This window comes from Callospermophilus lateralis, chromosome 7, assembly GCF_048772815.1.
Source record: "Callospermophilus lateralis isolate mCalLat2 chromosome 7, mCalLat2.hap1, whole genome shotgun sequence".
In the NCBI taxonomy this organism is placed as follows: Eukaryota; Metazoa; Chordata; class Mammalia; order Rodentia; family Sciuridae; genus Callospermophilus; species Callospermophilus lateralis.
Genome location: NC_135311.1, coordinates 29,129,063 through 29,156,147, shown reverse-complemented (window position 1 = coordinate 29,156,147; position 27,085 = coordinate 29,129,063). Strand labels below are relative to the sequence as shown.

Below are 27,085 nucleotides of genomic sequence, written 5' to 3'. Positions count from 1 at the left end.
CCTCAGCCTCCCAGGCTGCTGGGATTACAGGCATACGCCACAGCACCATGTGGAAGGTCAGTTTCTTGATGTGAAATAATCAGGCAGATCTGTGGCAGGGCTGCTTAAGCCCGTGGATAGAAGATCCATACATTTAGTTTTTGTCTCCACCTCTCTTTTTCCCCTATTTTCTGTTACCTGTCGTTACAATACACTCAATCATGTATGTGCATCAAGGCCTGCAAATATAGACACCATCCATTAGTCAGTGATGGACCTCTCTTACTAAGTTGGAAAAAACAGTCCAAAAGTACTCTAGGAGTAGAGTGGAGGTTGCCAGGGACTGGGAGTTATCTTTATTGGGTGAAAAGATTCAGTTTGCCAAGATGGAAATGTTCTGAAGATGGTTGGTGATGATGGTTGCACAAATGTGAATATACTCCAACTGTACAGTTCTAGTTAAATATTAAATTTTGTAAATATATATATATAATTTTTTTTAGTAAATTAGCCTGATTCAGAAAGTTAAGGGTTGAAAGTTTTCTCTCATAGAAGGATGCTTGACCAAAGAAAGGGGGAAAAGTGGGGGAGGAATCCTGTGAAAATAGAAGGGAGATCAGTGGAGCAAAGGAAGGGGATTGATGGGGAGGGAGGAGGAATGGGAAAGGAGAGGAACAATGGAATGAAATTGACCAAATTATGCTATGTACATGTGAATACACCACAGTGAGTTTGACCTTTATGTTTGTAAAAAGAACTAATTTTTAAAATTATAAATAAATAGAAGGAAGACCAGTAGAGTAGAAGAAGGGAAACTGGAGGAGGGAGAAGGAGAGGGAAAGGGGAAGTACTGGGGACTGAAGTGGAGCAAATTTTATTCCATGATGTATAATTATGTTGAAATGAGCCCCACTATTATGTGTAACTATAATGTACTAATAAAACATTCAGAAGTAAAAACATATGCTGTCCTGATGAAGATTTACTACTGATAGACCACTCTTTAAAATGCCTTTTTGAATTGATTTTTTTATATGACAGCGGAATACATTACAATTCATATTACCCTTATAGAGCACATTTTTTCATATCTCTGGTTGTATATAAAATATATTCACACCAATTCGTGTCTTCATACATGTACTTTGGATAATGATTTGCAAACATAAGTCAAAATGTTATTTAAGTCAAAATATCTGACTTTCTGTCATCTCATTTTCCCTTTTCTGGTTGAATCCTATCACTCTTATTTCAAAACTTAGCTCACATACCACTTTTTCTAAGTAGTCTTCTCTAATTTCTCAGTCAGAATTAACAGTTCCATTCTTTCTTTGAACCTAGACTAAACCAGTAAGGGGAAAGAGCATATGACTCAGTAAGTCCCATAAGTATATATGCAAGAGAAATGAAAATAAAATGTCCATATAGAAACTTGCACATGAATTTTATATGGCATTATTCATAAGAGTCAAAAACTATCTAAATGACCCCAGGATCTGTCAGCTGAATAAAATGTGGTGTATCCGTAAAAGGGAATATTATTTGGCAATAAAAAGAAATGAAGTACTGATACATGCTGCACTGTAGGTGAAACTTGAAAACATCATGTTAAGAATCCAGTCACAAAAATACCACATATTGTGTGATTCCATTTATATGAAATATCTGGAAAAAGCAAAATATTAGAAACAAATGGTAGGTAAATGGCTGTCACTTGAGTCTGAGGGGTGGGAGGGAGGTACAGAATGACTACTAATTTTTTTTTAGATGTAGATGGACAAAATACCTCAATTTAATTTATTTATTTATGTGTTGTGCTGAGGATCAAAACCCAGTGCCTTAGCAAGCACTCTACTATTGAGCCATAATCCCAGCCCAGCAATATGATCTTTTTTTTTTTTTAAGGAGAGAGAGAGAGAGAGAAATAGAATTTATTTATTATTTTTTTAGTTTTTGGCGGACACAACATCTTTGTTGGTATGTGGTGCTGAGGATCGAACCCGGGCCGCATGCATGCCAGGCGAGCATGCTACCTCTTGAGCCACATCCCCAGCCCGCAATATGATCTTGAACTCACTTTTTTACGATTCTAAAATTATAACAAGATCAGTATAGAAAATTTGGAAAATGCATAAAATTACCAAGAAGGAAAAATATTACCCATCAGCGGTTATCACTGTTAACATTTTGGAGTGTAGCTTTCTAGTTTCCTCCGATTCATTTCTTTACATAGTTGAAACTAAATTGCATACATGTATTTTAACTTGTTTTGTTTAAATCTGACATTATAAAATAAGCATTTTCCATGTTGTTAAGAACTTTAGCATATGTTATTTTAATAGCGACAGGCATAATATTCTTTGAGGATTGGAGTGTAAATTAAGGATTGTTCATTTTGGATATTCCTGTTGTTTCCAATTAACTGCTTTTATCTTTTATACATATTTCTTTTGGGTCTCTGAATGTAAGGTGCAAGCAAGGTATATGAAGGTATGAAGGTGGTTGAGGGATAGCAAATAGGGCCAGAGGATGGAATTTTTGTAGAAAAAGACCAGTTTCAGGAAAATGAGGGGCATGATACACCAATAAAAATATGGAAAATAAAATGGCTCTGGCAGTGTGGATACATGGGGTGGTGTTAGAGCTGCTCTCTTTATTTGACAAGCTATTAGCGAGCTCTGAGGGAGAACTTTCATTGAGTCCTAGGAGCAAAAACCAGGTTTCCAGGATTAAGCAAGTGAGCAGGCGGTGAAGTTCAGAAGCATGGAATGTAACTGTACTTTGGGGAGGTTTGTTGATGAAGAAAAGGAGAAAAATAGAATTAGGTTAAAGGGGGGAAACAAGAACAAGTAGCAATTTTATTTTATGTATTTATTTTTAAAGATAGAGACTGGAACATTGTTAAGGCAGAGGTATAGCATAAGAGAAAATAGGGGGTTGGGATTGTGGCTCAGGGGTAGCTCACTTGCCTGGAATGTGTGAGGCACTGGGTTCGAATCTCAGTACCGCATATAAATAAATAAATAAAGGACTAAAAAGAGAGAGAGAGAAAATAGGGATACGAGTATTAAAAACAAACTGAAGATTGGAAGTCCATCTGCTATTTTACATTTTTTTCTTTTTTGTCTTAACTTTGGTAAATAGTTTCAGAAGAAATTTTTAGACTCCTCCTAATCATTTGCTATTTCCATGCATTGTGGCTTAGACTATTTTAGCCTTATGAAATGAGGAACTACACATAATGTTGATTTTAGACTTTGCATGTTTGTTTTTGTTTCATATGAGTCATCAGTAGCATAGCATTAGAATAAGCTCATTTAGTAACATCCTCTCTCTAGTTAAAATTTTATATATTTCCTTGTCCACAGACTGCAACCATATTTTAATAGCAGTTTCTGGGAATTCTCTAATGCTGATATCTAAACAAATTATTAACATTTTATCTTCTATTGTTAATCTTTTTTGACCTGTTCAGGTTCCCAGTTTTACATTTTTAAAATATCACCTCTATGTCTCATCTGTGCATTTTGGTCATTCCTTATTGTTAATAAATGACTTCTAGAAAGCGCACATGACTATCTTGCTTGAACTGTTCTGTGAACATTGCAATTTTCATGTACAAGATATGAACAGCTTCAGATATATTAGCCCCAGCAAAGTCATTACAAAAGATTGTTCATAGAGTTTTCAAAAGAAGATAATTGGTTCTAAAATTTTGCTTTAGGCTAAATTAATAAAGAATCTTTTATAAGCCACTATAAATGATAACTATAAATGACACAATTTCTACTAATGGAAAAATAATCATCAAGCTAATAATACAGATAATATGTATTTGCAATTAAATAAGTTGATAATTGTAAATTCATTATACTAATAAAGTGTCAGGCTTCCTTCAGCAACCAGGAACTCAGTAATAACTGCAATATTAGCACTTAGCATTTCCTCATTTGAGAAAACTAATAGTATCAGCTGGTGACAAGTCAAAATGAATTTGAAAACTGTTTTTGCTAGTCTAACTTATGTAAAATCTAGTTGCCATATAATTCTCTGCTTTATTATATTGCCTTAAAAGAAACATCTGTTTAGCATTCAAAATAATTAAGAAGAATATTTTTTTGTTTTAAATATTTTTTTTGCAGTTTCTCTAACTCACCTACTTTGTTCGCTCTGAGGTTTCCTAGATATGAGAAGTGGTGTCAGACAGGTCAAGTGATGCAATGTGATGCATAAATATGAAGCTTATTTGTACTAATTGTGATCATTATCAGCAGGAGATTCCACAGTAAAACTGTGCCACTATTACACCAGAAATAATGCAATCCTAGAAGAAAATATAGGGTCAACACTCCAGCATACAGGCATAGACAACCTCTTTCTCAATAAGACCCCTAAAGCTCAGGAAATAATGCTAAGAGTTAATAAATGGGATGGAACCAAATTAAAAGGCTTCTGCACAGCAAAGGCAACAATTAGGAATGGAAAGAGAGAACCTAGAGGATGGGAGAAAATCTTTGCTAGCTACTGTTTTGAGAGAGGATTAATATCTAGAATATATAAAGAACTAAAAAAAATCAAATAACCTAATTAATAAATATAAACATACTAATGAATTAAAAAGACACATCTTAAAAGAAGAAATACAGATAGCCAACAAATACATGAAAAAAATGTTCAACATTATTAGCAATTAGGGAAATGCAAATCTCACAACAGTCAAATGGCAGTCATCAAGAATACAAATAATATTAAATGCTGGAGAGGATGTGGAGAGAAAGGGACACTTTTACACTGTTGGTGGGATTGTACATTAGTACAACCACTATGGAAATCAGTATGGAGGTTCCTTAAATGGAACCACCGTATGACCCAGCTATACCACTCCTTGGTATTTATCCTAAAGAATTAAAGTCATCATGCTATAAGGATACATGTATATCCATGTTTATAGCAACACAATTCACAATAACCAATCTATGGAGCTAGCCTTAGTGCCTATCGACAGATGAATGGATTAAAAAATGTGGTGTACATACACGATGAAACTTTATTGAACCATAAATAAAAATAAAATTATGTCATTTGCAAGAAAATGGATGGAACTAGAGACTATTATGTTAAGCAAAATAAGCCAAACTCAGAAGATCAAGGGTTGTTATGTTTTTCTCTGATATGTAGAGGCTAGAGAGTAAAAGGAAAACAAAAGTTGGGGTGGATCTCCTAAAAATCAGTAGGAGATCAAAAGAGGAAAGGAACCAGGGAGTGGGAGAAGGGGAGTGAGGGAAAAGTGCTAAGGAGTGATATTGGCCAAATTATATTCTTATAATGTGTGCATGTATGAATATGAAACAAAAAATCCCATCAATGTGTATAACTATGATACACCAATAAAAATATTGAAAATAAAATTCAAGAAAAAAATTGTGCCATTAAAGAAATACCCCAGCATGAATGCTCAGTACAGGCCTTTTATATATAGCCTCCTTGGAATCTCATCCTTTCACAGATGTATAGATAGAGCCCTTCTAGGCTCCTCCCCAGACCTTCCTTCAAAGTAGAGCTAGCTAGTAGTGTTGCTGTTTCTTTGATGGTAATTTACTTCAGCTGCAGGAGTTTGTATCCTTGTGATATCATTATCATAAGGATAACCCAGAAAGCCAGAACGGACCTTCACTCTAAAGTTTTGCAGCACTCTTTGTGCTGTTTTGTCACACCCCAACTGTGTCATTAGCTCTTTCATTCTTAATCTCAATAATGTAAACATTTTGCATTCTTCTCCTTATCTGTCTCTCCAAGAATGTCTTGGTGGCCTATACAGGCTTTTCTGACTTCATTACTTAATATTCCTGTTACAGAAAGCCCCCATACATTTTACTCCTCTAGAATTATGTATTTCTCTTTTGATAAGAACAAAGTCTTTTTGTTCAAATATACAGCAGAATACTTTTGTAATACATATCAAAATTTCATTAAACTCTTATTCTTTGCTCTTGTATCTTTTCTTTACAAGGCAACTATTACAGACCTACATGTAGAAGACCTCAGGAGTTTACCAGAACAAGAGAAATATGTTAAGCAGGGACATAAGAAAAGCTTTGGAGTGAAGTCTTAAATCATAACATTTTGTGGTTTATGTAAAGCTTTATGTGTAACTATAAAAACCTGTAAATATTCCTTCTTAAAGTTTTATTTTTAATTAATAAACTAATCACATATGTTTATGGGATACCATGTGATATTTCAGATAAATTAGCATATGCATCACCTCAGTATTTGTCATTTCTTTGTGATGAAAGCTTTAAAATTCTGCCTTAGCTATTTTGAAATACACATTATTGTTAATTATAGCCCTCCTCCTATTTAACTTAACCTCGTGCCTGTTTACCAAAGTCTCCCCTTTTCCCCATCTACCCTCCCGGCTGCCTCCTGCCTCCCGCCTCCCTGCCAAACACATGAGACTTGGTAAACACCATAATACTTTCTACTTCTATGAGTTTGACTCTTAGATTCCACATGTGAGAGCATAGGTTTTTTTCTCCCATTACTTGGCTTATTTCACTTAACATAATCTTCTCACTTAATCTACTGTCATCTATGTTGTTATAAATGACAGAATTTCCTGTTTCCATAGGGTGAATAGTATTTCATTGTGGATATATACCACCATATCACCTTTTAAAGAATCCCTTCATGTGTTGAGGGATACTTAGGTTATTTTTATATCTTGGCTATTGCAAGTAATGCTTCAGTGAACACAGTGGTATATACACTAAGAGCCACAAGTTTCTTGAGGAAACTGACCATAAAATCATAAAATATGTGATTATAGAAACTGTTCACAGCTATTATTTTCACCTGTGTTTTTAGAATACTCACAAAGGGCAAAAAGTCTTTTTGTTCAAATATACAGTACTTTTAAAATAACAGGTAACCTCAGTTTTTCTTAATTTTTAAGATGTAGCTTTTTTTAAATTTTTTCATATTATTGTATATTTCTTTGTCTTATTCAGAAAGGTGATAGTTTTATGCATCTCTGAGAAACATTTTTTACCTTCTTCTGAAAGGCATAGTTTGGACTAGGTATAGACTCCACAGTTTACATCCACTTCTGAGTTCTATATTCCCTTGTTGCTTTCTCCATTTTTTTATAATTGCAGGAATGGGATTGAACCTCACGTTTCATTGCACTTTATTCACAAAGCTACATTCCCAACCCTTTTAATAAGTGTGATGAGATGTACCCATCATACAGTACCATGCAGAATGTATCCATCATCCAGTACTACTATGTAGTGCCAGGTAGAATAGTTCCATTGCCCTAAAAATCCACTATGTACCATCTCGTCTTCCTTCCTCTACTCCAACCCCAGATCCTTTCACTTTCTTTTTAGTTTTACCTTTTTCAGAAGGTAAACTGATTTTAATTTCCTATGTCCTCGCAGGATTTTTAATCTTATTGAAATTGGGGTGTTTGGTTTTTCTAGACTATGTTGTGTGTTCTCAAAATTTCATTATGAGGTCTTTCCTTGAATTAATCTAGGAATTTTTTGTTTCATTTTTTATTGTGTCTTCTGCATCTGTATTGTTCTTTCTAGAAAGTGTGGAATTGATGCATTTGTATAGCTGTAGCCAAATAAATTTATTTCCTTCAATGAATGTGACTTTCAGACTCTGTACAACAAGTGAGGTCAAGCAGTATTTGTCTGTGTCTGGGTTATTTCACTTGGCACAATATCCTCCAGGTTTATCTACATTGTTGCAAATGGCAAAATTTCTCCTCCTCAACCTTTTTTTTTTTTTTTAAGGCTGAATAGTACTCATTGTGTGTGTGTGTGTGTGTGTGTGTGTGTATGCATGTATATGTGTGTGTGTGTGTGTGTGTGTGTGTGTGTTTCACATCATATTTTCTTTCTTCATTTATCCCTTAAGGCAGTTTCCCTATTTGAGCTATTGCAAATAATGCTCATTTCCTTTGGATAAATACCCAGGGATAGGATTGCTGGATAATATTATGGTTCTATTTTTAATTTGTTTAATGGTAATGGAAATTGAACCCAGGGGTACTTTACCACTGAGCTTAATCCCACCCCACCCCACATACCAGGATTGAACTCAGGGGTATTTGACCACTGAGCCACATCCCCAGCCCTATTTTGTATTTTATTTAGATACAGGGTCTCACTGAGTTGCTTAGTGCCTCTCTGTTGCTGAGGTTAGCATTGAACTTGTGATGTTCCTGCCTTGGCCTCTGAAGCCACTGGGATTACACACCTGGCCCAACCCTTTTTATTTTTTATTTTGAGACAGGGTCTCATTGAGTTGCTGAGGTGGGCCTCAGACTTGTAATTATCATGACTCAAAGCCTCAAGGCTGGGGTTATAGGTGTGAGCCACCAAACCCAGCTTCCAGCCCTTTTGAGACAGGTTTCACTAAATGGCTCAAGTTAACGTAACCTGTGATCTTCCTGCCTGAGCCTCCCAACTAGTTAGAATTATAATTGTTCACCACTGTGCCCAGCTCTTTTTTTCATTTTTTTTTTTTTTTTGAGGAGCCTCCATACTGTTTTGTTTATTGGCCATACCAGTTTACATCCCCACCAATACTGTATAAGTGTTGTCTTTTCTTCACATCCTGGCCAGAACTTATTCTCTTTTATCTATTAAAACTTATTCTCTTTTATCTATTGCTTTAATTGTTGTGGAGTATTATCTCATTGTTGTTTTTATTTACATTTCACTGATGAATACTGTTAAGTATCTTTCATATTCCAGTTGGTCATCTGTGTGTCTTCTTTTGAAAAATGTTTATTCATATTTTTAGCTCATTTTTTTGAGTTTTTGCTTGTTTTGGTTGTTTGTTGTTGTTGTTGTTTTTCTGCTATTGAGTTGTGTGAATTCCTTATATATTTTGAATATTAATCCCAATGAGACAGTAATGCCTTCTCCCACTCCATAAAATGCATGCTATTTTAAAAATTTATATTTCTCATTAGGATTTGTGTGATCCAATAGAAGTATTTTCTTATATGAAGCTACAAAGATTTTTGTAACGTTTTAGGAAAGTAAGTATCACACAAACATTTGAGGACCTGCTACATGCCAAGTAGTGCTATGCTGTTTCTATGAAAGTTCTCATTAGAGCAATTCTGGGCAATGAAAATTCAATGATAAATTTGTCTATATCAGATCTCTTTCTTTTTTTTTTTTATTCCTCATAATGAAAGAGGATACCTCTCCTGTCCGGCACTCATTCTCCTAACTGTCCTCTGAATCCCTTCCCTCTGACTTTCTCAGGACTGGATCTCCTCCATTATTCATCTTCAGCTTTTTTCCATGCTGGTTCTTTCCTATTCCTACTACAGCACACTTAAGTCTCTTGGATGTTAAAATGAATTCCTTCCTTTATGTCATATCCCATCTGGCTGCCACCCTGAATTCTCTCTTTTTTACTAAAAGACTTCGGATGAGTTGTCTGTGTTCCCTGTTTCCATTTCCCATGGTCATCTGGCTTCCACCTTTTCACTGAAACTGCACTCACCAGTGTTATCAGTGACTTCCTTGTTGCTAAATCCAGTGTGCCCTCTTTAGTTCTACCTTACCTGACCTCTCTGCCACACTTGATAATGTTGAGCAATTCGTTCTTAAAAATCTTTTCCCTTGGTTTTGGTGATAACCTAATCTTTGCTTCTTCCTCTGTTGACATTTTAGTCACCTCTGACTGCCCACCTTCTCCAATACCCAAAGTATTGGTGTTCCTTGGAGTTCTAGGCTTTCTCTTCCATTCCTTCTGTGCCCACTGTTCCCAAATGGCCTCGTCCATTCCCATTCTTCAGTGACCATTTACATGATTAGGGCCTTCACATTTGTATTTTCAGTCCTGACCTCTCCTTTGAGTTCTAGCACTATATGTCTCTCTGCCCACTAAACATTTCCAAATGAGCCACTCCAAAATCAGATTTTTTTCCTCTCCCTAATCCCACTAGCAAAATGCATCAGTGAATAAATAAGTAAAACAAAATATTCTTGTGTTCAGTTTTTCCAAATGAATGATACTACCTTCTACCCACTTAAGCCAAATAAAGACACCTCTGGGGATGTCAGATTAATTTAACCTTAATGTTGCAATTAAAAGCCACAATTTTACTTGTTTTTGCCTCCCCAAAGGTTTCTTCTCTCTCTCTCTCTCTCTCTCTCTCTCTCTCTCTCTCAGCTACATCTCTTAACACAGAGATCTTCATTAATGTTGAGGAAGAAAATTCTCTTCTTACAAATTTGTCCATTGTTTGACTTTGGTGGACAAATTTAAATGGACTTAGAACTACTACACATATTCTTGATAATAGCAGCTTCTAAGCATTTATTTTTGAGATACACTATAAGCCAGACACTGTTATGAATACTGTGTAATTTCATTTCATTTCTCCAGATACCTCTGTTTCTTAGAAGAGAAAAATTGAAATATGGGGAGGTTAGAGAATGTGTCCAGTGTGAGTGACAAGGGGCAGATAGCAGAGGCAGCATCTGAACCTGGCTCTGGGTATGACCTCTTAACCTTGTCACAATGCTACCTGGCAAACATCTGCATTCCTCATAGCAGTTTTTTATTATTATTATTATTTAGTTGTAGTTGGACATAATACCTTTATTTTATTTATTTTTATGTGGTGCTGAGGATCGAACCCAGGGCCTTGCACGTGCTAGGAGAGCACTCTACTGCTAAGCCACAATCCCAGCCCCCAGTGGTCTTTTTTTTTTTTTAAATCTTTTAAAAAGTTTAGAGTACTTTGAATTACTAAGACATGATATAATTTTAAATGTGTGCCAAGAGTATACTTTTGCATATTGTTCTGAGAATAATAATGTAGTTTGCTGGTAGAATAAGTAGTCACAAAAGTTAGGTTCATAATTTTTATTCTATTTTAAATTACTTTTATTTTTAACAACTTTCTAGATTTTCTTTTGACTGTTTTGAAGCATAAACAATGGCCATAGCAACTTTATCTTCTGAATTCTTTGCTTATTTTACATCACATACAGCAGCTCTATCATTTTATCTTAGAAGTAACTGGCTTTCTGAGCTGCCTACGCCAGAAGTTTCTGGGAAATCATTTGAAGCAGTTTTTCTGCATCTGCTATGGACAGCAAAGATGTTGTGGTTCCTGAGCCAGGGGAGTACCTATGAAGAAAGTGGGACATTTCCCTCAGGTTTTCATCCTGCCTTGACTGTATTTTCTTGAAGTACTGTAAGTCAAGGTGTCTGTGTAGTTAGTGGAAGAAGATTCAGCACTTATCCCAACTCTAGATGAAGAGGGAAAAATTCTGATAGTGAAGTTTGAGTAGAATCCTGATAGTGAAGAGAGATCAAGTATTACCTGGAACTGTCTCCCTGACCCAAAGGTTTTTGATAGCAATTTGAGCAGTGTGGATATCAGAATTCACCTGGGCCCCATGAGACAGTGACCCAGCTCTGAGAACTTTGCTATGTATGGCTCAGGCCAGAGATGCACACAAAGGGAAAAATCTTGAGGCTGGTAATGCTGGAGCAGTTTTTGCAGTACTACCCAAGGAAGCACAGAACTGGGCTTAAGAGCATCATCCAGAGTACAGAGGAGGCAAGGACTGTGCTGAGGGATTTGAGAGTGAACTGGTTGACCCTGGAGAACTGATTCTATCCATTGATAGGAAGTGCTAGTAGGAGGTAATATCTCAAAGAGAAGCTCAAGGAATATGAGTTCTGAGCTTGATGCTGTGGAGAACCAGCTCATATAGGCATCCTGGACATTCTGTTCCCTGAGGCACTGTGATAATGACCCTAGGCCTGAAAAGGGAGCACTGGCTCCAAAGCAGGAAACTCCTTTGGCAACACAATCTCATAAAGTTCCTGGCACTCTCGATACAGGTCTTTCTCCAATTTTCAAATATGGAGAAAACTGTTTCCCAAATGGCAGGTTTGAAAAAGAGAGAGATCCCTCTAGAAAGAAACAGGATATATGTGGAGAATGTGGAAAACCTTCAGCAGGGCTCAGTTTTTGTTCTTCACCAAACAACCCACAGTGGAGAGAAACCTTCTGGATGTGCTGATTGTGGGAAGGCATTCAGCAGAACTTCCACCCTTGCGCAACACCAGAGAAGAACATTATAAACATCTTGAATGTGGGAAAGCCTTTCTCCAGAATTCTGGGCTTATTAATCATCAGAGAATCCATACTGGGGAGAAATCTTATAAATGTATTCAATTGGGAAATCCTATACTCAGTCAATGCTCAAACTTTTTTAAACGTCAGAGGACACAATGCAGAAGACATTGCCAAAAGAAGAAGTATTTTTTTTTCCAGAAATGAAGACAAAAGTAAAAACAAAAGTGATATAGATTACCTTTTCCCTATATACAATCAGAATATCCACTGGAAAATATTTTTTTAAAAGTCTTCACTCACCATTATAATTTTATCTTCAAAGAAGTGCCTAAAAACTGAAATTTTAAACTTAGTTCAGTTATTAATATCTACATTTTCTACATAATATTTATATTCTATATTTTTTCCAAATAATGAACTATCTGGTTCTTTGTCCCTTCCTTAAAAGTGCCCTTTTTTAGAAAATTACCTTATTTCTGTGTTGATCATTGAAATGTTCTTTGTAAAGATACCTTCCCTTCTTTAAAAGGCGACACTGGAATCATAAAATCTGAAAACCATCTTAAGTCATTTTGAAAACTATCTTTTAAAATGTATCTGATTCCTTTTCCCTAATTTGAATATACATTTGAGGAAATAGAAAATAAAGGACTAGTAAGAGCTTCAGAGTAGAATGAGCTTTAAGATTTAAGGTAAGGTGTCTGCTTTGCAGCACATATACTAAAATTAGAGCAATGCAGAGAAGATGAGCACAGCCCTGTGTAAGGACAACACACAGATTCGTGAAGTGATCCTTTTTTCTTTTCCCCCTGAAATAAAGATTCTGCTCTCATTGGAGGAAAAAATATCTCAGATAAGAAGTAATGATGATTTTTTTAAAAAAAGTGAATAGGACATCTAGATTGGAGAAGATATAGGCATACTTTGATCTAAGCATTGAGATATATCAGTTTATCTAAGTGCAGTCCATCCTCCTACAGGAAAACTCAAAAGCCACTCACTCGATCTAATTTGGGGGCATCTTATTAATGAAAATGAAAGTTTCCCAATATATCATTTAAAAATAGTCTAAACAGTAAAAGTTGTAAAAGTATGAAAGTTGAAATTATAATTCTAAGCCAGGCATTGTGGTACACACCTGCGGCTACGGAGGCTAAGGCAGGAGGATCACAAGTTCAAAGCCAGCCTCAGCAAAAGCGAGGCACTAAGCAACTCAGTGAGACCCTGTCTCTAAATAAAATACAAAATAGAGCTCCCCAGCTCAGTGGTCAAGTACCCGAGTTTACTTCCCAGTACCACCACCCTACAAAAAAAAAAAAAAAGAAAAGAAAAAGAAATTATAATACTAAGTACAAATTTTTGGGTGAATGATGAAATTTTTGGTGAATGATGAATAAGATAATACTCTGTCTTGGGCTGGAATTGTGGGTCAGTGGTAGAGCGCTTGCCTGACATGTGTGAGGCACCGGGTTCAATCCTCAACACCATATAAAAATAAATAAATAAAATAAAGGTATTGTGTCCATCTACAACAATACAAAAAAAAAGATAATACTCTGTCTTGGCTTTTAGGAAAAAAAGACTCAAAAGATCAAATTTGTCTTTATTTTGCCTTCATTTAAAAAATATTTTTTCCTAGTACATGGACATAATACCTTTTATTTTATTTTTTTAATGTCCTGCTGAGGATCAAACCCAGTACCTCACATATGCCAGGCAAGCACTCTGCCATTTGAGCCACAACCCCAGCCCCATTTTGCCTTTATTTTTGTTAAGGACAAAATTCCCTGGCAAGTGAGCAGCACTTTAAATTTTCAATCCTAACACATTAAAAAAAATGTATTGAAGTAATATATTGTAGTAATAGAGTTATTTATTCCTTGATTGAGAATCCTAAGTACTGCGGTTCTACTTTTCAGTTAAAAACTCTGGAAGTCAAAATACTGAATATGAGAAAAGACTTTTTTTATAATGGGCATTATCATATGGAAAATGATCCATGCAAATACAAATGTTTTCTTGTTCCAGACATTTGGGTTATATCTGGTGCTTGGATCAAATTTTAAAATGGAAGATGAGATTTGCATGAGCTTGTTTAAAAGCATAGCACTAAATGCCTGGGCCAGCTGGTGAAGAAGTGAGGCAGAGGGGAACCTGTTTATAGATTTTTCTGATCACTATGATAAGAAATGTGCTTTATAGATTAAGATTTATTGAAGTATAAATATATAGTGATGTATTTTAAGTTATTCAAGAAAATATTGGGACTTTCATTTGGGTCTTTTTGTGGCTGAGAGGAGATGAGTCAGTATCCAATAAATTTTAAATTCCTCTGCTCTAAGATAACAAAAAAGAAAGAGTTGGCTTTTCACAGTCTCAACACTAATCATACTCTGTTGCTTTGTTTCTTGAAAGTGGTTAAGCAACCATAAAAAAACTCATAGGAAATTAATGACTCACATAACGGAAAGCATTTGCTAATGTGACATTTGTTTCAGTTGCCAACTAGTCTTGTATGTTTCCATGGTAACCCAGCAGTATAACAAACTCACAAACTAAAACTAAATTTGCCACTTTTTTGGTTTATTTAGTTTGGACAGCTCTCTCACAGCTGTGTGTGTGTGTGTGTGTGTGTGTGTGTGTGTGTGTGTATGTGTGTATGTGTGTGTGTTTACACATTAAATGTTACATAAAAAAATTCTGAGTAATTGCCTTAGGCACATAAACAAAATCTTTGTTTCTAGATCTTGTTTGATAATTCAGAGCTATTTGATGTTATAAAACTAAAAAGATTATTTGATTAACATATATATATGTTAAATTTGTATTTATATATTTGAAGAAGGCAAATAATCTAAGTAGGAATCTCAGGTCCCAAGGAACAGGGCACTACCAAATAACCTCCTTTTGTTTGTTTTGTTTTTTATTTGTTCTTTTTAGTTATACATGACAGTAGAGTATATTTTGACATATTCATACAAACATGGAGTGCATCTTATTCTAACTAGGATTCTGGTCTTGTGGTCCTACAGGATGTGGCAATCCACTGTGGCGTATTTAAATATGTACATAGGAAAGTTCAGTCAGATTCATTCCACTGTCTTTCTATTTCCTACCCACCATCCCTTCTCTTCATTTCCCTTTATCTGATCTACTGAACGTCTATTCTTAACCACCCCCCAGCATATCTTTTTGACTTGAATTTCTTTTAAGAAAGGACTTATCAGTAATTTTTTTGTTTGTTTGTTTTTTCAAAATATTTTGTTTAGTTGTAAATGGACACAATACCTTCATTTTATTTTTATATTTATATGTGGTGCTGAGGATCAAACCCAGTGTCTCACATGTGCTAGGCAAGCACTCCACCACTGAGCTACAACCTCAGCCAGTAATTTTTTAAGCTTATACATTAGTAATTTTTTAAGCTTATACATTTTAAAATTCATTAATAATGTTTGTTCATTTGGAATGTGTATAACAGGAGAGTCTGCCAGAAAACAGGCAGGGAAAAAGGAGATGAGGACCCTGGCTGGGGGAGGAGGACTGAATGGAATGTTGGGGAAGCCAACTCAGCCAGCTCTTCCAGCCCTCCCCTCAGTGACCCTGCTCCAAGATAGGGGGAAGGGAGTGCACTGGGGAATTAAGAGAACCAAGGAAGACTAGGTCACAAAGAACACCAGGCTTTCACCTGAGGGCTGAGTTAGGGAAAATTTTCTAGAGAGGTAATGCTAAACTAAATGATTGAAAGTTGAAAGAGGGAGTAGATGGCATGCAAGGAAAGAAGACATTATAAACAGACACACCACTGAGAAACAGTACGAAGTAAATAGGAACAACAGGCAGCATGAGGATAGACAGTGTCAAGAGATAAGACTAAAGATAGCCAGGGATTTATCCACAGATTCCCTCTGAAAGAGGTTGGACTTCATCTTATAAAATATGAGGAAGCAGCGAAGGATTTTTAAACGGAACAATGACATCATTGCATTTGTATTTTAAAAGGAGCTCTTTGGTAGCAGTGAGGAAGGTAGATTTGAGCAGGAGCCATTAAGAGGGCTCTTGCCATATTTCATGGAAGAGATAGAATCTAAATTAGGACAGTGACAATAGACACAGGAAAGGACTTGATTTCTAAATAGGCAGGAAGTAGCATAGATAAGAATTGGTAACATAGGCAGGAATTTATATCCCACAAATGACTTCACTTGTTCATTGGATCAGCAGATATTTATTGAATGTTTACTGTAGTTGGAAGCCTGTGTCTATAATATTATGTGGACCATCTATTTTCTGCCTTGATCATTGGTGGGTTTCTTCTTCAATAAAAATTCTTTGTTATGCATGCTGTAAAGTAATTAGGAGGCAGATATGCTTTCCACAGATCTAGTTCATTCCAACCCTATCTCTTGGCTTACTGGACTTTCTTATTCACTATAGAACCTGTTCCAGAGTCCTAGTATGTATGTCACTCTGCTACTTTGGAGGCAGTATTCATGTATCTGAAGGGTGTATTAACCCACACAGGAAGTAGACCTGGGCTGATTTGTGGCTTCTTTAAGTGGGTCTATGCAAGTCATGAAAAATATATACAATAGATTTCAAAGCATTTCAACCATACCATAACCTTAAATGAAGGCACTGGGACTGTGGGATTCCTGAGGCACCTACCACAATGGGAATAACATTTGAGCCATGCTGTGGTTTAGATGTGAGGTGTTCCCAGAAGCTCACATGTGAGACAATGCAAGAAGGTTTGGAGGAGAAATGATTGGGTTATACCCTTAACCTAATCAGTGAATTAATCCCTGGTGGGATTAACTGAGTGGTGACTTTAGGCAGGTGGGGTGTGGCTGGAGGAAGTGGTTCAATGAGGGTGTCACTATGGGAGAGTGGAGTCTCTCTGCTTTCTGATTGTCATGTGAGCTGCTTCCCTCTGCCACACTCTTCCACCATGATATTCTGCCTCATCTGAAGCCCTGAGGAATGGAGCCTGCTATCCATGAACTGAGACTTCTGAAACTGTGAGACCCCAAATAAACTTTCCCTCCTCTACAATTATGCCGTTCAGGTGTTTTAGTCACAGCAGTGAAAAGGCTGACTAAGCAAATTCTTACAATCTTCATTCAGGAATGAACAGATCTAATCTATATCAGGATACAGTTCAGCTGCATGTAACAAAACTCAAACATTTTAAATAATAAGATTTATGAAGTTTGGATGGAGACAGTCCAGGGATATGTTTATCAGGAACCCACCTTCCTACTTTCTTGGCACCACCATCTTGCAGCTTTTCCAGGCAGAGGAAGGAAGAAATTGTAAAAGGTAAAAGGATGTGTCTCCACTATCCCTCTTTTACTATACCTTTCCAGAAATCACATCCAGTTGCTTCCATTTATTACTCATTTATACTCAATTCCATGCCTACTCCTAGCTGCATGGAGACTTATCAAATGTAGTCTTTTAAGTGGACACATAGCCAGTCTGAATAAAATCAGGATTCTGTTAAGGAAAAGGAGAGACTGGATAGTGGATAAACAACTGACAGTCTACCATATGCTAGGCAAACTATTGACTAGTTTAACTACATAGTCAAACTGGTAACTAGTCTGCTGGTGAGGGCCATGATGGACAGATGTCATGGGCCTAAAGCATTACTTAGAGGCCAGCAGTACCAGGTTGGATCTCCCGTTAACAGGAGAACATAGGAAAAAAAAAACTTAGTTTTATAAGTTCTTAGTATATGAATAATAGTTAAGATCATCGGAGTAAAAGCTAAGGATAGAAACTTGTTGGACATCAACATTTTAAGGTGACAGGAACAAGAAACTGAGAAGAAATACTCAAAGAAATTGAAAGAGAGAAGAATATTTCAAGAATATATGAGGGCTGGGGATATAGCTTTCCTCTCATGCACAAGACCACAGGTTCAATCCCCAGTGCCACAAAAAAAAAAAAAAAGAATATATAAAAGGATCAATTATGATAATTTAAAAAGAGCCCATTGGATTTGGCAATTAGTTCCTCACTGGTAAGCAGTTTCAATGGAGAGGTGGAGGTAGAATCCTGATTAGGGACACTGAAAAGTAGCTGGGAGGTGAGGAGATGGACAATGTCTACACTGTAGGCATTCTTCAAGTTCTGGTTCTAATGCTTCTTAGCTAAGTGACCTTGGACAAGTCACTTATTTTCTCTGTATTTTAGTTCCTTTGTTTAGCAAGTGGAGCCAACAGTACCCTCTTCAGACAGTTTTGAGGATTAAATGTGTTAATATATGGAACATCCTCACAGCAGTGTCTGGTGTGCGAAAAGCTCTCATCCGTAAATGCTGTCACCATTGTCATTAGTATCATCTTTATTTTATTTTATTTTAAAGTACTGGGGATTGAACTCAGGAGCACCTCACCACTGAGCCACAGCCACAGCCCTATTTTGAAAAGAGACAAAGTCTCACTGAGTTGCTTAGTGCCTTGCTTTTGCTGAGGCTGGCTTTGAACTTACAATCCTCTTCTCTCAGCCTCCTAAACTGCTGGGATTACAGGCATGTGCCATCACACCTGGCATTAGTATCATCTTTAAGAAGCTTGAACCTAGGGGCAAAGAAAGTGATAATAAGTAGGTAGTGTTTAAGTACACTTGGACATAAGGTTATGGAAGTATATTTTCCCCCTTAATATTTAATGTCATATTCTTTGTTAAAACTTATTATCTCTCTTCTACACTATAATTTCAATTATTTGCCCATATTTCTAATGCTCTGCTATAGTTTCTTAATCTCTTGTTTCTAAGCCTACTAGGCTTAATGTTGGCTTCCTCTTCTCTCTTGCTAGACCAGATAAATATTTCTGTGACTACATCTTTCCTGCTTATTTATTTTTTAAAAAGAGATATCCACATACAGTTCACTTGATTTTTACAATTTTTGTTACTCAACTTAAAGCTGCATTTGTGCAAATGATAGCATGTGCTGTTTAGTATCTAGAATACATTATCTTTTAAGGATATTTTAAACTAGATAAAAACCTAAAATATATTTCTGTAATTAGTATGGTTGAGGAATTACTGATGTTTCACAAATAAATGAAAAGTGGCAGAACTTAAAGCAAGGTTTTAGGGCTTTGCAAAATTAATAGCTTTTTTGTATCTAAGTGTTAATTCTTAGAATACTTGATAACATTTTAAGATATTGCTGTGGTTTGTGTCTTAAATTTGGGTCCAAAGGTGCAGGGTCTCTGGTCTAATTTCTAGGTCCTTGATCCACTTTGAATTGTATTTTTGCATGGTGAGAGATAGGGGTTTAGTTTCATTTTGCTGCATATGGATTTCCACTTCTCCCAGAACCATTTGTTGAAGAGGCTATCTTTTCTCCAATGTATGTTTTTGGTGCCTTTGTCTAGTATGAGATAACTGTATTTATGTGGGTTTGTCTCTGGGTCTTCTGTTCTGTACCATTGGTCTACATGTCTACTTTGGTGCCAATACCATTCTGTTTTTGTTACTATAGCTTTGTAGTATAGTTTAAGGTCTGGTATTGTGATGCCTCCTGTTTCACTCTTCTTGCTAAGGATTACTTTGGCTATTCTGGATCTCTTATTTTTCCAAATGAATTTTATGATTGCTTTTTCTATTTCTATAAGGAATGACAATGGGATTTTAATTGGAATCCCATTGAATCTGTAGTATGGGTAGTATGGTCATTTTGACAATATTAATTTTGCCTATCCAAGAGCATGGGAGATCTTTCCATCTTCTAAGGTCTTCTTCAATTTGTTTCTTTAGTGTTCTGTAGTTTTCATTGTAGAGGTCTTTCACCTTTTTTGTTAAGTTGATTCCCAAGTTTGTTTTTTTGTTTGTTTGTTTGTTTTTGAGGCTGTTGTGAATGGGGTAGTTTTGCTAATTTCTCTTTCAGAAGATTCATCACTGATATATAGAATGCATTTGATTTATGAATATTGATTTTATATCCTGCAGCTTTGCTGAATTCATTTATTAATTCTACAAGTTTTCTGGTGGAGTTTTTTGGATCCTCTAAGTATATAATATAATCATGTCATCAGCAAATAATGGTAGTTTGAGTTCTTCTAGGAAAACAATTATTCTTGCTTTCTGAGGTTTAGCACCCTGAACCTGCACAGGATAGTACAAAGAACAACATGTATAAAAACCAGCAAACTTGAAAGAGTGAATTATTGGAAAAAATAGAGATTTTCATTTGTAGGCAAGGGGACTGTAGAGTTAAATGAGCCTGGTTTGCCAGTTCTGCTTTTGCTGTATAAATGACCTTGAGTTAACTTCCCTGCTGAGTTTCAGTTTCTCTGTCTACAAAGTGAGGGAAACACCAGCTACTTCCTAGGGTTATAGAGAATCAAGTAGTGAGTGGTAAGCTCTCAGTAAATGGTAGCTCCTGTTACTAAAACAGTACTGTCATACTCTATCTTAGAGTAAATATTTTTATATTTCCTATCTCTTGCACTAATCATAAACATAAGCCCTGCAGGTTAGGAACTCTGTACTTCTCATCTTTGTATTTTAAACATCCAGCTCTTACCAACACACCTAAAATGAATGTGCATTGTGTGTTGAATGAAATAATAATGAAGCCTCAATTTTTACTGACTGATTTGATAAGAAAAAATTCATTTTTTTTTTCAGTTTCTTGTATATAAATTAAAAGTTTGCAGTTATTTTCAGATCATTGTTAGGAACGTATTTTCTTCTTGCTCTTATATTTACAAATGATGACTTTTAATATATCACTTTGCATTATAGGCTTGAGTGAAAGTGTGGGTGTGTTTTTAACATGTTATCAATAATGAGTAATTGCCCCCCCCCTTTTTTTTTCAGGGAAGTGGTTCAAGCGAACTGTGTTCGCTGGAGAAAGAAGTTCTCATTTATGTGCAAAATGAGTGCCAGTGCTGCCACAGGAATCCTTGACCCATGTATCTACAGAGTATCTGTGAGGAAGGTATAAAAAGAGCCTATTACTTCTCCCATTTTAGAAGCCATAATTCCATAATTGCTGACTCGTTTTATTTAGCTCTGCTTTTGGGTTAGAACTGTGGTGATTCATATATAATTTACTTCACAATTACAGCAATAATTTAAATTCCTATGACAAATATGATGAAAAATCTGAAGTTATAAATTAAAATATTCAAGAACCCTCATCTCACTACCACTATTCATGAATATTGACTTTATTTACATTAGTTTGGGGACTATGTATGTCTATATTCTGCCATTTATTAAGTTCTTGTTCTTTGATAGGCATTGTTCTAGGAACTTTATAAATATCAATATCTAATAACAGCTCTCTAATTAGGTGTTATTTTCTTCATTTTCAGGAAAACTAAGTTTCAAAGAAGTTATTTGCCCAAATTTACATTGTTAATAAAGGGGAAGGAGGAACTCTTAACACAGACTTTTCTAATTACAAATACATGTTTTGTTTTTTATATTTCTTTTCCACATATTAGATTGAAGGATATTACCAATAATCCACAAATATGATAATATCATCTTGTATGCTGTGCATGTGTGTTATGCTGCCTCTCAGGGTAAAAAAGAGGAATCCATTAGTCACCACTACTAGTGAATTAATAAACTCTGGCTTTAAAATATAAACTTTGGCCAGGTGTAGTGGCACAAGCCTATATTCCCAGCAACTTGGGAGGATGAGGCAGGAGGACTATAAGTTCAAAGCCAGCCTCAACAATTTAGTGAGGCCCTAAGCAATTTAGCAAGACCCTGTCTCAAAAAAAAAACAAAAGATGTAGTGGGGACTGGAGATGTGGCTCAGTGGTTAAATACCCCTGGGTTCAATCCCTAGTACAAAAAAAAAAAAGTAAAGTATGTTTTATATTACATATTTTTAAATTACCAAAGTAATTTGCATACATTGGCAAAAATTAAATAGAAAAAGATTTAGAACAAAAAGCGGTCCCTTGTCTTGCTTTTTTTTTTCCACTCTAGTCCTATAGCCTAGAAAAACAATGCTGTATGTTTAGTCTTTGTATCCTACTTTTTGAATGAACTGATAGCACTATGATAAATGTGGCTATATTTATAAAATTCTTTTGTATTGCTCAGTCTGCTCAGTTAAAATATAACAAACACATGTGTATGAAAATAATTTTAAAAGTTTGAAGACTTTAATGAAGATAGACCTCTTTAAATGGTCCTTTAGAGCAGCAGTCATTAAGTGGTGGCGAACTTAAAGGAAGTCTGGTACAGTGAAAGTGTACATGGGCTTGAGTCCCATTGGTCATGTATTAGCTATGAGACCTGAGGCAATTCTGTCCTATAAAATCTATCTCCTCATCCAAATAAGGAATAATACTTTCTTCTTCAGGAAGGTATAGGGATTAGCTGATAAATAAGTAGAGCATCCTATCATCATTCCTTTCTACCTTGATTGCTGCTACTCTTTTTTTAAAACCTTTCCTAATTGGAGTTATCTTTTTTAAATTTTAATTGTAGATGGACACAATACCTTTATTTTATTTATCTATTTATTTATTTATTTATATGTGGTGCTGAGGTTCCAACCCAGCGCCTCACATGTCCTAGGCAAGCACTCTACCACTGAGCCAAATAGTAACCCTAGCCCTTCTAATTGGAGTTTTGATCATGATTTCTGAAAGATGACTTGTTGATCTTTGAATTTTAAGATAAATAAAACACGACAAGTTTAAAGCGTAACTTCAAATAAAGATATTCAAAGTTTGTTTTTAAAGAATAATAAGCAAGAACTAATAATACTACAAAGAATTTGGCTCTGATCATAAAGGCAAACATAAAAGCATAATATACCGTGTGCTAGAAATTCTTCTGAGTGTTTTATACTTAATTCTTGTAGCTGTGATGTTTGTTCTAAATACAAACATTTGGCAAATTACTATACACACACATAAATTCAAATAAAATATTGATATATATTATTATTTTTCCACTTTTGTCAGTCTTGTTTACCTTAGATAAGAGATTTTATACTATTCTATCTGTATGCTTTTATATGCACAGAGCATCTTTGGAATACTTTATAAGAATTGATAGCAATGGTTGTCTCTGTAGTGAAGTTTCAACTTGTTGAAATCTTTCTATAATATATGAGTATGCTTACCTGAGTAAGTAATTTAACCTTTTTCAGGCTTTTGCAATAGGCCTAGGGCCTACTTCAGCGTATAAATAAAATATTAGCTTGTCTTCTCGCCATTTGTGGTGTTCTTATTAAAGTTACATGCTACAGCCACATGGTGGCTTGTGCCAGTAGTTCCAGCTACTCAGGAGGCTTGCTTGAGCTCAGGAATTTGAGGCCAGCCATGGCAACATAGTGAGACCTCATCTCAATAATAATAGTATTGATATTAAAAATAATAAATTATACATTAAGTAAACATTCTGGTCATTGGGGAAATTTTGAAGAGTCTATACAGTTAGATTTAAGATCATTAGATTTTAACTGTTTTGTAAGCATATAAATATCTACTTTGGCATTGTTTGATGTATGTTTAATTTTAAGTCCTTAATTATATGATGTCCTTATAGTGTTTTCTATGTTTGGCAGGAATTAAAAGGTGGAAAAACTTATGCAAAGGTAAGTGGATGTTCTTTAACTCTTGGCCTATGTAATATCATTCATCACTATCTATAAACTTGATTCTAGTTGATATTCCAGATTCACTCATTTTGAGTAAAGCAATTTAGAGGTTAAACAGTTGGAACCAACAATCAGTTATAGGCATATTCTTTCTAAATGCTTATTATGAGATGTTATTTTTGGGCTTTAGCTTCCCTCTTAGAAAATGACCTCTGGTTTTCTTGAAGCTGTAGCTTACTGATAATTCAAACTCTTTCCTTGGTGGTATTCCCAGGATCCTCCTCTGTAATCTCTTAGCATTCTGTACACATTCATCTGTTGGTGTTTACAAAGGATTGGTTCCAAGGGTCTTCTCTCTCCCAGGATAAAAAAGTTAAGCCTGTTCAAATCCCTTATATAATATGGCATAGAATTTACCCAGGAGGCTGAGGCAGGAGCATTGCAAGTTCAAAGCCAGTCTCAGCAACTTAGCAAAACCCTAAGCAATTTAATGAGACTCTGTCTTAAAATACAAATAAGTAAATAAATAGGGACCGGGGTCGTAGCTCAGTGGTAGAGTGCTTGCCTAGCACATGTGAGGCACTGGGTTCTATCCTCAGCACCACCTAAAAATAAATAAATAAAATAAAGGTGTTGTGTCCATGTACAACAAATAAATAAATAATCAGACATAGTTCTTGCCTTTACATGTATCCTCCAATATACATACCTTATAATGCCTAATACAATATAAACTCTGTACATAAAGTAGTTGTACTATATTGTTTAGGGAATAATGACCAGGAAAAAGTCTGTATATGTTTAGCATAAACACAACTTCTAAAAATATTTTCTATCCAAATTGGTTAAATCTACAGCTTGAAAACCTATAGATGCAGAGGGCCAACTGATATATCACTACTTCCTGTTGATGCTTTACTAGCTATGTGAAATTACTAATGAATATGCTCTTTTTTTTTTTTTTTTTTTGCTGATTGAAGAAATGAGTAAGCAACACATGCTCCTTTTATTTCCAGTCTCTGGTATTTTCATCATAGCCAAGAATATGGACACTAATTTTTTTTTTCCCAGTACTGGAGATTGAATCCAGTGGTGCTCTACCACTGAACTACATCCCCAGCCTTTTTTTATTTTTTTATTTTGCAAATGGGCCTCGATAAGTTGCTGTGACTGGCCTTACACTTGCAGTCTTCCTGCTTCAATCTCCCGAGTAGCTAGGATTACAGAATGCATCATTGTGCCCAGCTCTGAACCCTAGTCTTAAACACTAAATCTAGTAGTTTGCAATGTCAGCTAAGATGTTCTTTGCTACAAGTAACATAAAAACCTCCTCAACTAGAGATTTTTTTTTTTAATCTCATAAAACAAACATGAGACGGAGCTGCTTCAGGACTGGTTAATCTACTGACTGAAGAACATTATCAAGACCCCAAATTCTTCTCTTTCCATTATCTCATTCTCTTCACGATGGCTTTGTTCTTGGCTAGCTCCTCTCCTGATCACTAGGTGTCTGGCTGCTCAACTTATAGTGAGCCCATTCACTTTTGACAGAATTCAACTGCTTCTCCATGCATTGCTTCTTTTTAATGAGAAAACTTTCCCTACATGGCCCTCCGAGGATTTTCCCATACTTATAACTGGCCAGAAGAGGGTCGTATGCTCACCCCTAAGCCATCTGTGGCTATAGGAATGGATTGCCATGGTTATCGTAGAATAACCATAGTTTAGTAATGAGGTAGGACTGGGTTACCTTTCTTGTGCACATGGATGAACTCAGGAGAGTGGACACCTGAATACAATCAAGGCTTTGCTATCAAGGAATAGCAGGGCATTGAATGTTGGGCAGGCAAACAAGGTCTGTGATGGCTGATAAATCCTCTTGATTTTTTTTTCCTTCTGAAAAGCTTGAAGCTATACCTCTGTCTACTGCCAAGACCACTGCCTTGGGTTATGCCTTCATTATTTCTTATTTGCAGTCTGTGTTGGCCTCCTGTCTGGTTTCTCTGCTTCTGTCGTCTTCCTGTATCCTCTGCCAGAGTTGTCTTTCTAAAATTAAAACATAATCATATCATTCTCCCACTTTCAGTCCTTCAGCAAGTTATTCTTTGCTTCTAAAAGAATTTTAGAGTTCTATAACCTAGCATGTAAGACCCATTTTGGTTTGCAAATTATTTCTGCTACTTTCCTTCCTCCACAACCACCCATCCTTATGAGACATTCTGCCGTCATAAACTTCCTGAGGGTCTTATGCTATTTTAGCTTCTTTGCCTTGTGACTTGATGGTGTCCTTACTATGCATGTATTTCTCCCTCCCCTTATCCTGTCAACTCACGTATCATTAAAGACTCAGCTTAGTCATCCTACTCCATTGAGAATTTTTCTTCTTTCTTATAGCTGTGTCTTCCTCTATCACCGCACTTGTCACACAATATTGTAGAAATTTATTTTATTTTTCTGTTTTCCCACATTAATCTATGAGAGTAAGAATGATTTTATAAAGGCTGAGAGGTAGAACAGTTGCCTAGTATGCATGAGGCCCTGGGTTTGATCCTAGCACCACAAAAAAAAAAAAAAAAAATGTCTCTATTCCCAATTACTAACATTACCTGGAATTTAAATGCTGAAAATTATTTTCTGAATAATTAATATCTATCACAGATACAGCTTGTGTATGTATGTGTGTGTATTATTATGTATTATTCTCACGTATGCATTATTCATCTTAGTGAAGCCAGAGAAAAAGTTATAAGAAAGTATGGACTCTTTGGTCCCTTGCTAGAATATAAGTTCTTTGAAGGCAGAGTATTTCTGCTATTCTCCACTGTTTTCCTGTGTCCAGAACAGGTCCTGGGACATAAAAGGTGCTCAATAAATATTGAACTATTCATTGATACCCTTCAGCCTAAAACATCATACACTAACATATTCCATATTTTAACTGTTTTAATAGGGAGTAGGATCTTAGTTTGGGATGCTATAATATATTATCATAGATTGGGTGACTTAAACAATAGACATTCATTTCTCATGTTTCTAGAAACTGGAAAGTCCAAGATCAAGATTCTTACAGAGCCAGGTGCAGTGTTCCTCACCTATAATCCTAACAGCTCAGGAGACCAAGGCAGGAGGATCGAAAGTTCAAGGCCAGCCTCAGCAATTTAGTGAACTCCTGTCTCTCACACACGCACCCAAAAAGACTGGGGATGTAGCTCAGAGGTAGAGTGGGTGCTCTACCATTAAAAGAAAGAAAGAAAGATAAAAAATGTTGACAGATGTCATGTATCTCATGAGAACCCACCTCCTGGCTTCTCCTTAGATCCTCTCATGCCAGAGTGCAAAGAGGAAGCAAATTCTTTCCTTTTTTTTTTTTTTTT

General features: G+C 35.8%; 1 protein-coding gene, 1 non-coding gene and 1 pseudogene across 3 annotated transcripts in view; all 3 read left to right on the top strand.

The window, feature by feature from the left end:
• The window catches only part of Eeig2 (EEIG family member 2), an 80,873-nt gene that overhangs the window by 18,264 nt on the left and 35,524 nt on the right, over positions 1-27,085 (top strand). For both annotated transcript variants that reach the window (XM_076863160.1, XM_076863158.1), the window contains exons 2-3: positions 20,957-21,077; positions 23,679-23,708. In XM_076863160.1, the coding sequence (XP_076719275.1) occupies positions 20,957-21,077; positions 23,679-23,708 (151 nt within the window). The remainder of the gene's footprint in view (positions 1-20,956; positions 21,078-23,678; positions 23,709-27,085) is intronic.
• Positions 10,439-12,319, top strand: LOC143403398 (zinc finger protein 24 pseudogene; annotated as a pseudogene).
• On the top strand, positions 12,813-12,917 carry LOC143405296 (U6 spliceosomal RNA). Its single transcript, XR_013092016.1, has one exon. It is a non-coding gene; the product is annotated as a U6 spliceosomal RNA (small nuclear RNA).